We start from the raw sequence: 14,883 nt of genomic DNA on the forward strand, positions 1-14,883 counted from the left end.
TCAAACACCTAAAATCAAGTCCTACTGCAAGGTATCTAAAAACAATTAATGCTTGGAGAAGCTACGTGATGAATATCAATGGCCAAGGCTCTCCCAGAAAAGAGGGAATGCAGCAAACTGGTCTTCACAAGGGAAGAAAGAAATGAACAGGAAATTCAACCAGTGTCCCAAGAGATTTTATTAATGGCTTAAGAATCTGATTTATACACACCTGATTTGCAGTTATCTCAATGCACCCAATCTTAGGGGAATTTCTAGACATGCTAGAAGCTGTTGATTTTCTCTGCTTTTAGGGATCACTTAGGAAGAAATAAACAGCACCTGTGGTTTAAATATTAGATAAGTTTCAAGGATCCAATAAGCCTGAGATAGGGGCTAATTCTTTGAATTTGGCCTTCTTTGATCTTAACTGTATTTTCCACCTTACCGCACCAGTTATACTAATCTGAAAGCAATAAAACTCAAAGTAGGCCAGACGTCACTTTGTTGGCGAAGATGGGAAAGAGAATCAATAGGCCTGGTCCAAATTCCAGTTTTGCTGGTTATTTAATTATTCTGTGCTTGAACTCTATACCCCATTATCAAATGGAGTTATTTCTAGCCGCTGCCTATATCCAGTGTCTTGCATAGATAGATAAGATGTCAAAATATTCATCTTGAGACTGTAAAAGCCTGTACAATTGTATTATATCATGGGCTGACCCCATGTTTCCCTTCTGACTGGCTTGGCTTTTCTTGACTTAAAAATAATCCAACATCCTGCTACTCCCAGACTGTGCTTCCCAAACCAACTCCTGAGGCACCTGGATAGGAAAAGAATGAGCAAGGCTCCAAGTCATCTCCACAACCTGCCAAACTAAGGCCTGCTCAGTACTACTCAGCGTGAGGTGTTTTCTAGATAGGACAATATAAAGGAAATATCTGTTTTTCCAGGCACAGTTCCTCACTACAGAAGGGAACGAGTCAGGCTGGCTCAAATGCCCATCACACCAAATTTCTCCCACAGCCAGTCAGTCACTGTTCAACCTGGTCACCTTCTTCAGAGCTTCCTTCAGTCAGTAAATATTAAGGACCATCTTAAGCACTCCAAGGAAGGAACACGCTCCACAGCCATACTTAAACACCATCATGGGGGAGGAGGGAGACACAACAAGCAGAAGAGCTACCACATTTTGCCTCTAGTTGTGTTTCATTCATTGGACAAATATCTGTTGAGCACTCGTTACATGCCAAATACATCAGAGTGGTACGTGAAGGCCATTCTGATGAGGTGAATTTTAGCACAGTCATGAAGAAAATAAGGGCGTAGGCCACAAATATCTGCGGGAAGAACACTCCAGGTAGAGGGAAAGGCAAAAGTTTTGAGGCAGAAGCATGCTTGTTATGTACAAGGACAGCATGGAGGAATCTGGCTGAAACACAGGGGGACGATGGTAGGAGACCAAATCAGAGAACGGAGCCCAGATTGGATAGGACTTTGTAGGACAATGAAATTACTTTGGCATTTACTCTAAGTCAGCTGGGAAGCCACTGGTGAATACTAAGTGCAGGTATGAAACTATCTATATGCTTTAACAGGCTCCCTCTGGCTACTATGTGGACAAAAATTGTAGAGATGATAGTGGAAGCAATCCAGGCAAGGGGGAGGGGGTGGTATGGATGAAGGCAGTAGCAGTAGAAGTGAGGAGATTCTGGATATATTTTATAGGTTAAGTTAATATATTTGTTAATGGACTGAATGTGGAAAGGGAGAGAAAAAGAAGTCAATGATGATCCCAAGGTTTCTGGCCTGACTAACTGCAAGAATGGAGTTGACAGTTACTGAGATGAGGAAGACGGCGAAGAATTAGCGTTTTTTTTTTGGTTTGCTTGTTTTTATTTTGTTTTGTTTAGGGATGGAGCAATGATGGTAGTAAAAAACCAGGAGTTCAAAGTTTAGGACATGTTAAGTTAAGACTTATTTAACATCCAAGTGACGTTGTCAAGTAGGCAGCTGAATATCAAGTCTGGAGCTCAGGGAAATGGTAGAGATGTAACTTTCAGAAATCAGCTTACATGGGATGTATTTTTCTACTTTCATTCTCCTTTGCCCCACAGAGAATACTCACTCTATTTACTCTGGCCCAGTTATTTGACTAATTCCAATGTATTGTGAATTCACTAACATCAGCTTTTGCCTTGGAGACTCATCCCTAAGATTACACGTAAGAACCACCTAGAAGGCTAAAAGCTGAGTTGGTTTATGGCTCCACAGTCTCTAAAAAGCTACTATTCTTGAAGGCCAAGACCTGGGGAGACAGGTGGGGATGGCCTTCACTCCTGCCTTGGTGCTCAGGAGAACACCAAGTCCTCCTTTCATTCATCTACTTCCAGATTCTACAGAGGCTTCTATTTACAGATGGGAAGGCGCCTTAAAGGCTACTGTGTGCGGAGACTATACAGGAACTAAGTGTGCATCCCCACTCCCCACTTTATTGGCCATGTTTACATAGTGAAGCCTGTTAAGAGTTTCCAATGGTTATTAGATCTACTGCTGCTTTCTCCTCAACTCAGCAAAGAATACTGAGTGAAGCTTGGGAATAATATCCTCAAAAGAATAATGCCCTGATTATTCACCCTTGAACTGGTGGAAGTATCACTAGTGTACCATGAAGACAGAAGATTAATAACCCAAGTCACATCACTCTAACCTTATAAGGAATGATTATAACAACTATCACTTTAGCCTCTGGGTCAATGAAGTTTTTTCACTTCTCTCTGTCTTTTATGGTTGCTGCTCAATCAGAAAGCCTGTTCCTGCCCCACCAGCTGAGCAAGACAGCAGACCCACAGCAAGAAAGGTAACTAGGCTCTCAGAGCACATGTCAGCAATGGTCAGAGAGGGGGGCCCCTTAGGGCTCAGAGTCCACCTCTTAAATAGTCCACAAATTCTTTGACATTCTTCCCTGTAAGAGGTAGAGCCTAATTTCCCTCCTCTTGAGTGTGGGCTGGACTTAGTGACTTGATTCTAAAGAATAAAATATAGCATATGTTTTATATATTTATAAAATATGTATTTTATATATTTTTTCCTATATAGAACATGAATCAATATATAGAAAAAATATATCTATATGTAAAAATAAAGGTGTGCAACTAGTTCACAAAATACAAAGTGGCTTTCCTTGCCCTCCTTCCCTCTTGCTCACTCTCTCGCAACACACACTCTGGGAGAGGTTAGCTGCCACGCTAGGAAGACACTCAAACAGCCTATGAAGAGGCCCACGTAGTGAGGAATTAAGGTCTTCCTCCACAGCCCCTGAGGCAGCCATCTAGGAAACAGACCCTCCAGCCCCAGCCAACAACTGGAGAGACCCTGAGCCAGAACCACCCCACTGATCTGCTCCCAAATTCCTGACCCACAGACACTATGAGGTAGTAAGTATTGGTTGTTTTAAGGTAATTTATTATGCAGCATCAGGTAACAAATATAACCACCCAATGAGGCAGACATTACCCCATTTTTATAGATTAGAAAACTCAAGTTTGGTAAAGTTATTTAACATCTAAAATTATACCGCTAGTAAATGGTATAGCCAGAATCCAAATTCAGGGCTATCTGACTCCAGAGGCCATGTTTTTTGTACTTTACCATATAGAACGGAAAATAACCAAACTAGAACAGAGTCCATAAACAATAAAAATATACAACATGCATTAATGGTAACTGCACAGCAAACTGCCCAAATGTTATCTTTGCTTGTAGATGTACTAGAACGCTCTAGACCTAAGGTCGGATTGATTTATCTGTCAGAGTTTAGCTACTTCATATACTATAATGTAAAGAGTTTTAGACTTAAGCCAGAGAAATTTGGCTCTACTGAGACTCTATTACTCACTGAGTAACCTAAGGTGGGTCATTTAAAATCCTTTGAGTTTCAATATTTACTCTTGTAAAATGGGAATAAAATACCCACACTTCATAGAGGTCTTATGAGGATTAATTTACATCTCTATATCAATCTAGCACACGATTGGAGCCCAGGGTCAAAAATAAACATTTAAATTGCATTATTAGTTAGGGAAAGGAAAGGTTAGGCTAAGACAGGCATTATGAGTTCTAAGAAATCAAAAAGATGCTGATTATTATGTGTTTTCTCCCTATTTGCTAATACAAGCAGGACTTTTGTTTGTGGCTCTAATAAAGTTTACTCAGGTCAGATACTGACAAATTATACTGATTAGTGGCCTATTTATATTGATTATGGTGCCTCGCCTTATATGGGCTTGCCACTTAATAAGGACCTACTTAACTAGGTCCCGTTGGTCTGCAGGCAGGTCTGAGGAGTCAGACAGAGCAAATACTGCTTAATTCCCTTTACCTTCTCAGGGAGGCACAGACTGGGTAGCAATGAAGTAACAAAGAGATCCTTAGAAGAGATCACACACCCACTTGGGAATTAACTCATGATCTGGCCTTGTTAGCTACATACTCTAATACCATGAGTTAATAGATGGACCCTTCCAGTATCCTAATAAATGGCAACACCAGGGTTCCAAAAGAGTCTTAGTTACCCACCAACACCTGACCCAATGTCATCATCTAGGCCTTTGGCTGAGGACAAAGGCATGTTCCTCAGTACCCTCTGCTGCCTAACCCGCAGGCATTTAAAGCAAAGCATCCAGCTTCTCTGCCAGGCTGGTGGCTGTAGAAAATGCCAGCTTAGGCAACTGAGGCATGTTCAGCTGAAGATGATGTTAAATAAAGTTAACACAACAGAGCTGAGACAGGATCAAGGTATGGGGCCTCTTACCTAGACTGCTTATTTAGTGCTCACTTTTCAAAGCAAATTCATAATCTTGCAACTCATTTTCAAAGAAACTCCATCCTTAAAGATATTGCACAACGTCTCATCATACAACACACTGATAATGTAGAGATGGTCTCTTTGCTTCCTTCATGCAACCTATCAAATCCCAGAGACACCTCATATTTTCTATAGGCAAAAATAGAGGCTTGGCTGAAGGCAGAGGGAGAGTTAAGATTTACTGCTAGCCAAGGGCCAAGCCCAAGAAACAATATGAGACTGGCTGAGATGGAAGCAAGAAAGATGTTGGGGGACTTCCCTGGTGGTGCAGTGGTTAAGACTCTGTGCTCCCAATGCAGGGGGCCTGGGTTCCATCCCTGGTCGGGGAACTAGATTCCACATGCATGCCGTACCAAAGAGTTCTCTTGCCACAACTAAGGAGCCCGCGTGCCGCAACCAAATAAATAAGTACTTTTTTTAAGAAGAAAGATGTTGGCTTTTTGGCTCAATAATTATACAGAATAGATTCATCAGTGGTTGTAAAGACTAAAGCAGTCTGGGACTTGTGCTGCCTTCTGAGGACGAGGCTTCTCCCTTTCCTGCAGGTGAAACCACTGAGTAGGAGGCACTGAAATCTCCACTAAGAATGATTCTAACCTTGGCTGTACACTATAATCATCTGGAGTGCTTTTAATAAGCCTGATGCCTAGGCCACATTTCATATACCTTAAATCAAGTTTGAGAACCACTGCTCTAACACTTTTCCTGGCATCAGTGTTTGAGATCAGGGGACTACAAGTGAGTGTCTCATAAGACAAGGAGATATACGCGTGGAGGTGTAGGGGGCACTGAGGTGACAGTCTCAAAGTTAAGAACCTGACAGTCACTACTACTAGGACAAGAAGCTTAGAAATCGTTTCCTTCACTAACCCAACCTCTCATCTGTGTCCACATAAGGGAACCACAGACCTTTAGAGCCTTACAACACCTTCAAGATCATCTATCTCATCTTACTTCATCATACACTTGGGGAATCTGAGGCCCAACGAAGGAAAGTGACTAGTCAGGGCCACGGCAAGTTTTTTTTGTTTTTTGTTTTTTTCTAGCCCCAAGTAATTTATGACCTCACTATACCCCAAGCTGAACGCGTTGACTTTTTTATATCTTTTTTTTTTTAACTTTGGATTGATTGATTGATTGATTGATTGATTGATTGATTTATTTATTTATTTATTTATTTATTTATTTATTTATTTATTTATTTATTTATTTATTTATTTATTTATTTATTTATTTATTTATTTATTTATTTATTTATTTATTTATTTATGGCTGTGTTGGGTCTTCGTTTCTGTGTGAGGGCTTTCTCTAGTTGTGGCAAGTGGGGGCCGCTCTTCATCGCGGTGCGCGGGCCTCTCATTATCGCGGCCTCTCTTGTTGCGGAGCCCAGGCTCCAGACGCGCAGGCTCAGTAATTGTGGCTCACGGGCCTAGTTGCTCCGTGGCATGTGGGATCTTCCCGGACCAGGGCTCGAACCCGTGTCCCCTGCATTGGCAGGCAGATTCTCAACCACTGCGCCACCAGGGAAGCCCCCACGGCAAGTTTTTAATGGCAGGGCCAGGACTGGAACCCATTTCTTCTGTCAGTCCAAGACCTTTACATTGTTATATGCTGAACACAGCGGTGTGGCTTAGTGCTTAGGAACATGGGCTCTGGTACTAGGGTGCTTGGGTGAGAACTCTGGCCCCACAGGTTGACTATGTCACACTGAGCAAATCATTCAATTCCCTTGGAGCCTCAATTTTCTCACCTGGAAAGTGGAGATAATAATGGCATTTACCTCAGAGTTGCGAAGACTACAGGAGAGGAAAGGGACAAGTAATGTGCCTGGCATACAGTAAGCACACAGTAACGTTAACTGTTCTTATTCTTACTAAGGTAGGTCAGGGTAGCACCCTGAAGAGAGGAAAAGAAGGAACAGGTATGGTTATTTGGGCTATGGTTCATGTTCAAAATGTTCAAGCAGCTTCAAGATATTATTGTTATGCTTTCAGAGACTTTTCAAGTCAGGGCAATTCTGAGACAGAACCAGCTTTGACATCAGCTTGAACTTCAACTATGTCACAACCTCTAAGCATCTTCACCTGTCAAACTAGCTGCCCGTCAAACGAATAAATGAGCACAAAAACGCTCTGCATGCTGAAAGTGCTGTACAAACGTGAGAGGTGTGTTATTACTCCTAATAATGATATCTGTCACCATCACCATACAGTCCGCCTCGGCCAGTGTGAACTTTGATATATCAGTTGTAAGGCCACGCAACAGAGTAGGAAACAGGGATGCAGGGCAAAGTCACTTCTAGAAAGCCTAACATTTAGTCATAATATTCAAATAGCAAGAAAGCTAATAAGTAGGGAGAAGAAAAACAAGATCAATCTTGGCTCTCATAGCCACCAAAAGACTGAAACTCATTTGAAATGCCCAATGAGCAGGGAGACACAATTGACGGCCCTAATAAAACACCAGACCCAAACCTTCCTGGGGCTGGGATGTACCTTTCACAAGCGGCAATGGCATGTCTGTCGCAGAGGACTTGTTGACCACCAAAATCCTTTTCTAAAAACAGCAATAAAACTCAAACTCCTTGTTTACTGGATTAATCAAAATGGTTGAAGGGTGAGGATAGGGTTTGGGAGTCATGAGAGGTATTTTCTCTTTTCAACTTTGTCAATTACATAGAAAACTTTAACTTGTTTTTGTGAGCATATTTTTTAATTTTAGAAAAGGAAGAGGAAGAGGGAGGGACTAAGGGCTAGAAAAGTTGAATAATTACAGGGATAGAAAATTCAACACCTATTCTTTCACAAATGCTGTATGGTAAGGTGTGGAGTCTCCAGAAGACACAACCTCTGAGGAGTCAAAAAGCTCAAAAAGGAAAGAGAAGCCTCCCCAGAGTTATCTAAGCAGATCCCTAGAGAGGCTGGTGATAGGACCGAGGTCCCACAAGGTGTAGTCATTGCTGTTTCCTCTCCCCCTGGCCAGCCCTGCTCCATCTTCCTCCCCCAGCATCTGCTCAGGTCACCTGCCAAGTACCTAAGAAATGTAATCCTCAACAGTAATAGTATCTTCCTGTTTATACTGTGCCTCATTCTTGTCCTTTAAAAAAAGAGAAAGAAAAAACAAACCAACCTTACTTCAGGTGCAAGGCCTTGCCTACTACATGTATATACGACAATCCTTAAAATTCCTTTCTTGACAGGGATCTACAGGCTAAGGTGGAAAAGCACTGCCACCTCAGGTCTGTTCCCAGATATGTATCCCTCCCTCTGATTCCTTCAGCCTTCTCTTCTTTTGTACATAACAAGTAACTCAAGATTTGGTCATGTGACATATAATGCCAGCCTCTGGCTAGTCTAAGTCCTTCACTCCCCACAGTGCTGAGCCCAAACAACACCCCAGGGAAGTTTTCAACTGCAGGGAAAGCCAGATGGGGAAGAAAAGGCTGAGTGTGGAATAAGTGCTAAAGAAATATGTATGTATGGTCTGAATTATATTGCCCTGAAATGTTGATTTAGTTAAAACCACAAATGAAGATTCTCAGAGACTCCTTCTGGCAGAGGCCACTTATGTTCCCTGAACCCCCTGAATTTCTCTGTTCTTAGGTGCAACCACCTCTTGCCTCTCTATTACTCAGCAGAGTTTCTAAATCATTATAGCTATAAAAAGATAACTGTCTCTTACCCCACCCTAGAGGAACTAAGGAAACAAGAGTTTATATGAAAATGCTGTGGGAACAATACATATACCGCTGTAAATTCAAGGCAGTTTTCTACCCCAACCATAATCGGGAGCTAGCTTAGAATGTCATCCTGGGCCTATGGCAAACCCTCCTAAACTTACACAAGAAAAGCCAAGTGTTCAGTCTTTACCAGACCAAACTATCTCTAACCTAAAAGACATTAAGTTTTCAGCTATTCTCTATCCAGGTGTCAGGAGAGAGAAGGAAGAAAGACTAGAATTCCATATGAATTTTCTTGACAGACTAACGTATCTGCCCAAGCTAGTCACAGAATATGTTTTAGGATTATATAAAACAGAATTCTCTTAAGGTCTACTTCTTTAAAATGAGGATATTAATACCACCTGCCCAATCCACCTCACAGGGTTATTGTACAGTACAAATACAACAAAGCACAGTACGTGCCTTCACTATGGTGAGATAACTGTGCATGTTGTAACTTCCTCGGAAGACACTCCTGACTGCAGCCTCCAGACCACTTCTTATCTGCTAAAGAGAATGTGAGGAAAGATGCCTTTGGGGCCATCGGAACCTCATCTTCTTGAGCAGACAAACCAATGGAAAAATAACTCTCTTTCTACTCCTGAAAGTGCTGCTTAGAAATCATTAACGCTTGATCAATATGATTAGAGTTAGTCAAGACTTGGAATTATATGTAATTACCCTTTAGGCTTGGAGACCTCGATTAACTAGACACTAGACACTCTCCCTCCCTCACCCATCCCATTCCCTCTGCACTTGAACTTTGTGCCAAAAGCTTAGCCTGGAATGTTGCAGGGCCTCAGATCTCATATGAAGGAGTGAAACATCTCCCCACGTAGCTCAGCTCATCCAGGTGGGGAAGGGCCCTTGGCTGGCTTAGAGAAAACGCTTTATCACACCTTCATCCTCATGTTGAATAAATATGGCACTCTTCAAAAACAGAGATAAACCCAGATCTCTACAAGAAAAGCCACGGAGTTAATCAAATCCTAGGTTCTCTGCCCTGTGTGGACTGTAACCATGGCACTGTGACTCCACCCCTCCAGGCGTTTAGAATCGAATCTGGCCACGAGAGGAGGCACTGGCCGTCCTTATGTCAACAAGGACACAAGTTAGGGCAAGTGTCACCAAGACACTACTTTCCTTTAGTAACAACATATAATAGAAACTTTGACTGTCTCTAAGATTTTCTTGAGTCTGAATTTTTAGTCTTCCAAATATTTTAAGGAAAATCTGAATACCTGCTATATATATAGGCCATTCGCATTTCCTAAATTTATCCTTCCAGCTTCTAGGGATCACCCTATAGATTTAGAGAACAAGTTTGTCCTTCCTAAGCAAAATAAAAAGGACTAAAAAAGATCCTCATCTCTTCAGTCTGACCTCAAACAGTGGCCCTGCCTCCCCATGGTCATTTTATAAAATGGAAAATCATAGGGATGGGAGTCAAGACCTGGGTTCTATGCTAGCTCTGCCACAAACTCACTGTGTGACAGAGAGCTAGTGGTTTCACTTTTCTGAGTCTCAGATGCTTCTTTGAAATAACACAGGAAAGCTGGGTTAAACGTTAGTTAGCTCTGACTCTTACAGTTCTACTGGCCTTTCTTGCAACCTTCAGCTACAATCTCATCTTTAAGATGCCATGCACCCAGAGTTTTTATTACAATTCTAATGAATTACCTACAAAGAGTTTATATTCACCCTGCACACTGTACTTTGCCAAATCCTGGCCCATTGGAGATACCTACATAATAATACTTCAAAGGCTCTATTCTAAGAGCTTTACCTAAGGATGAATCATATGAAACATTTGAACTACAAAAATTGAAACATTTTTTGAACTACAAAAACAGCAATTTCATATGGTTCAACCTACTATATTAACTTATTTAATCCCTCTAACCTACCCATGTGCCACGTGTTAGGTTTTACAAATGAGGCAACAGAAGCATAGAGAAGTTAATAACTCACCATGGTCACAAAGACAGTGAATGATGGGATTTGGATTTAAACCCGGGCAGTTGAGCTCCTGACCCTTCAGTCCTAACCATAATATTATATTGCCTCCCGTTATGAAAACAAGAAAAGCTCAAAGACTGGAAGCCCAGACCAAGTCAGTGTCTCAGAAGGAGAGTGAGAGGCTCACACCGCAGCCTCTGTTGGGTTGTACCTTTTACTTCAATGGTGGCATTTGCTTTAGGAGCATTGAGAAAGTGATATACACAGTGGTATTCGCCTGAATCCTCAGCTCTCGGCTTATTGATCCTGCAGAGATGAGAAGAAAAATCAAGTAAGGAAGCTGGGAACAGTCAAAATACACAACAAAAGGAGAATCAAAGGGGCAACCACGGACCCTGCTCTCCAAGTCGTGCCCCTACATGCAACTCACCTCCTCCTAACTGAAAGCAAAAATCTCCCTCTGTGTATTAATAATTTACTTCTTACTGGGTGTCAGGAATACAGGTCCCTAACATTAAGATGCTCCAGTCTATTGGGAGAAATAAACTAGAAAGCAAGTAATCAAAAGAGAGGGCTGTACAAAGTACTATAATCTACACTTAGATACAGAAGATGGAGCCATCACCAAAAAGTTCTTGCTCACCTGGTGGTTCCAGTCAAATAAATAAGAGCAGAAAAAAAGCAAATCTTTTTCTGCATTTCCCTGAAGACTTTTAGTAGTAGTGTTCTTCCTACCCTGCATTTTAGTAGCATGCCTTTCGATAAGTCTACTAACAGGACATAGGAATAATGGGGGAAAAAAATCTGCCATCAGAGCATCAGCCACAGAGATGCAGCTCAATTCTTAAGACTTTTAGGTGCAGCTAGAACTCCAGGGCCCTGCATGATCTGGCCCCTCTCTAGTGTCATCTCAGCCGCTTTCTAGCCCTACAGGTCTCTTTTCAGTTTTTCAATGTGCTGAACTTGTTCCTACCTCAAAACCCTGACACAAGATGCTCCTTTAAATAGAATGCTCGTCCCATCACTCTTAGCCTCTTAAGTCCTTTTCCATCAGTCTTGGCTTACACGTCACTTCCACCTCCCAATCTAAGTGACATCCCTCTCCCTGACATTCTCTCTCATACTACACTGTAATTCTTCACAGCACTTATCACAATGTGTAACTATTTATTTATGTGATTGCTTGATGAATGTCTGTCTTCCCTACAGACCAAGTTCTATGTAGATAGGCACTGTTTATTTGGTACACAATTCTATACCCAGCACATACCCTGGTGCCTGGAATATAGTAGAAAAATGAATAAACACGTGAATGAACACAAACCTAGAGTGAACAGCTATGCACAGATCCAGACCAAGTTAAGCAGAGTGAAAGAAAGGACTGTAAGAAGTGTGTATGAAGAGAACAGTATTTCCTCTGAATCCTATAGGGTGATCCTAAACAAGCTTTCTTGGCCCTGAAGGTCAGCTTCATATCAGCTCAGTTCGTGCTGGCCTAGACACATCCCCCCAAATGTGCAGAAAGGCTGGTGTGTAATTACAGAAAACAGAGAAACATCAGCTTCCAGTTGAGAAAATAAACATTATTTTGCTCCTACTCTTTTGCTCAATGGTTAAAATATGATACTTGCGATGGTCAAATCTCCACTGCACTAATGTCCGAGAAAAATGCCTGACCTCAAACACTGGCCAAATGCATTTATCCATCTTACTGTTCACCCCAAAAAAGACTTGAAGAGAGTATGGATGAGGAGAGACATAGCCCACCCACAGGACTGTCTCAGCACACCCATGGCAGCATAAGATTCTAAGAGGAGCTGTCAACAGTCTTCTCAATTTGTCACAAATGCCTATTCTTATATCAATATGCTCCCAATAGGGAAACAGACACAAGTTAGCTGCTCTTAGCAAATGTTCCAGAGTTAGGAGGAGGAGGAGCAGCAGCAGCAATATCTTTAGGGCTTAGACTTGCCTACAGTAAGTTCCTTGAGAGATGACTCCCAAACTTGAGGCCATGCCTATGGGCTCAAAATCTCCCCACAGCATTTCCTTTGACTAGCTATTGGGAAGTAACTAAAGCAAATCAAAAATGTCCCCTACAGGCTAAGCAGAAGCAGGGTCTGAGACTGGCTCCATGGCCAACTTATTAGGTGGCCCAAGGGACTTATCAGTTGTTACTCTACAAAATGTGAGTTGTTACTCTACAGATTCCCTGAAAAACTCTGACAATGCAGAACACTCCCCGGAGAGCTTCAAATAGGCTGAGGAAAAATACACTACCATGTTTAAAATAGATAGCTAGTGGGAACCTGTGGTATAGCACAGGGAGCTCCGCTCAGTGGTCTGTGATGACCTAGATGGGTAGGAACTGGGGGGTGGGAGGAGGAGGTCCAAGATGGGAGGGGATATATGTATACATATAACTGATTCACTTTGTTGTACAGCAGAAACTAACACAACATTGTAAAGCAATTATACTCCAATTTAAAAAAAAAAAAAAAAGAAGAGTCGTTCTATAAAGTTAGGTTCAAACTTTACATAAAGTTACAGTTCAAAGCTTTGTGGGTAACATAGTACAAGACCCAAGAGAAACATGATTGGATGTGTGGTACCTTGAAAGAGGTATTATAAAAAAACAAACTTGTAAAACTAATGGACAGACCAAGAATAGATGCCTTTTATTCCACTCAGCATGTCTATTTGATTAACCTTTTCCAAACTATGAGGATATATCTGAGGCTATATTTCCAATTTTATATCAGAAGGAACTACAGTGGAGAGAGATTAACTACCTTGCCACGAAATGGTATAATACAGCAGAAGAACAAACAAACAAACAAAAACGGAAAAAAAAACAATGACCTAGATTCTAGAAAGTCAGAAGACCTGGAACCTAGCCTTGGTTCTGCAACTTATTAGGTACAGTTTGAGGCCCTGAAAGCAGTCAAGCATTATTACTCTTTGAGTCTCAGTTTTCTTACCTGAAAAAAAGGAGGATCCACAAATTAATGTGGGTCAATTAAATAAGGGGTATGAAATGATTTCAATTCTGCAAAATACTGCAGAATGTCCTTGCTACTACTAGGTACACAGGTTTTCCTGGTCTCACTCCAGTGCATTCTTTCTTTGCACTGCATCATCCTGCCAAATAGGATTAGCTGATCCTTTTCAACTAGGAACAAACTATTCTGAAAGGTGAGGTGCCAGGTGTTCTAGATATTCCAAAAAAGTACCAAATCTTCAGGTGCTGGGTAACTTCTGCCAGCAAATATCCCCCTTTCATCAAAGGGTATTTCCAGGCTACCATCCTTTTCCAGATCACTAATGAGCTCTGTATCCACTGGTCCTGATCAGGTTATGATCATAATAAACACTCCTAAAAGGTAATTCACTAGGAAATCTACTCAGTGGAAATATCACTTAGGGTGATATTGCTCTAAGAGTCCTAGATCAGATTCCAATCTGATTCCTCATACCACTGGATTTAGTCAAGAGACCTACATTCCAATTGTGGCTTTTTTATTGACTAGCATTGTTATCCTAAGCAAATCACTCCCGATGCCCTCAGCTGCTCTATTATCATAGTGAAGGGATCTTTTATGGCTCTCAAACCTGGCCACTCATTAGAAATCCTTTCTAGATTCCTGGGCCTCACCCCAGATATACTGGATTAGAGTCTCCAGGGGAGGACCATGTCTCTCCCACATAGCATAATTACAGATTATGAATGTCAAGTAAACTCAACCATGTTCCCTCCCATCTTCCCAGGAGCTGCTAGCCCCTCTCACCTGTATTCCATGTTGCTGGCATTCTTACGAGTGGCAGTCAGTTCTACCCCATTCTTTGTCCAGTAGCTGTATGTAAGGGTGTGAGAGTTGGAGGTGAGGTTACACTGCAGGGTGACAGAGGGCGCAGGGCTTTCTCGAATAATGACTTCTTCACTGGTGACAATCCTTGGCTCTGTAATAAGAGTGCACAATGATAGGGAGCCACAGTTCCATGCTCTGCAGCCCTGGCCTGAGAGTTGGATGGGGTAGGTTGGGGAGACTAGAAGAGGGAGGGCAGACAGGACCACATGAGGAATTTCACTTTGCCACTTTGGAGGAAGTCAAGAAAGGAAAAACAATGATTATAAGCAAATGACCACTAGCGCAGACAACAGCCTGAAGACCAGTTGGCCTAGACGTGAAAAGAATGGGAGTATTATGAATGCTTGCACTGGCAACAATCCACTTACACTTTTGAATACCACCATTTTATGAGATAAGAACCACCAACCAATTTGGCTTCAATTAGAAAATCAGGCTCCACTTTGCAGTTCTGAAGACAAAGGCAATATCATTTAGATAACTAATA

General features: G+C 41.8%; 1 protein-coding gene across 3 annotated transcripts in view; it reads right to left on the reverse strand.

Moving 5' to 3' along the window:
- Window positions 1–14,883, reverse strand: part of NPTN (neuroplastin) — a 66,554-nt gene that overhangs the window by 14,287 nt on the left and 37,384 nt on the right. For all 3 annotated transcript variants that reach the window (XM_082444223.1, XM_082444224.1, XM_082444222.1), the window contains 2 exons: window positions 14,316–14,487; window positions 10,739–10,833 (listed from right to left, as the gene is read on the reverse strand). In XM_082444223.1, the coding sequence (XP_082300349.1) occupies window positions 10,739–10,833; window positions 14,316–14,487 (267 nt within the window). The remainder of the gene's footprint in view (window positions 1–10,738; window positions 10,834–14,315; window positions 14,488–14,883) is intronic.

This window comes from Balaenoptera physalus (genome assembly GCF_965194825.1).
Source record: "Balaenoptera physalus genome assembly, chromosome: 2".
Classification (NCBI taxonomy): Eukaryota; Metazoa; Chordata; class Mammalia; order Artiodactyla; family Balaenopteridae; genus Balaenoptera; species Balaenoptera physalus.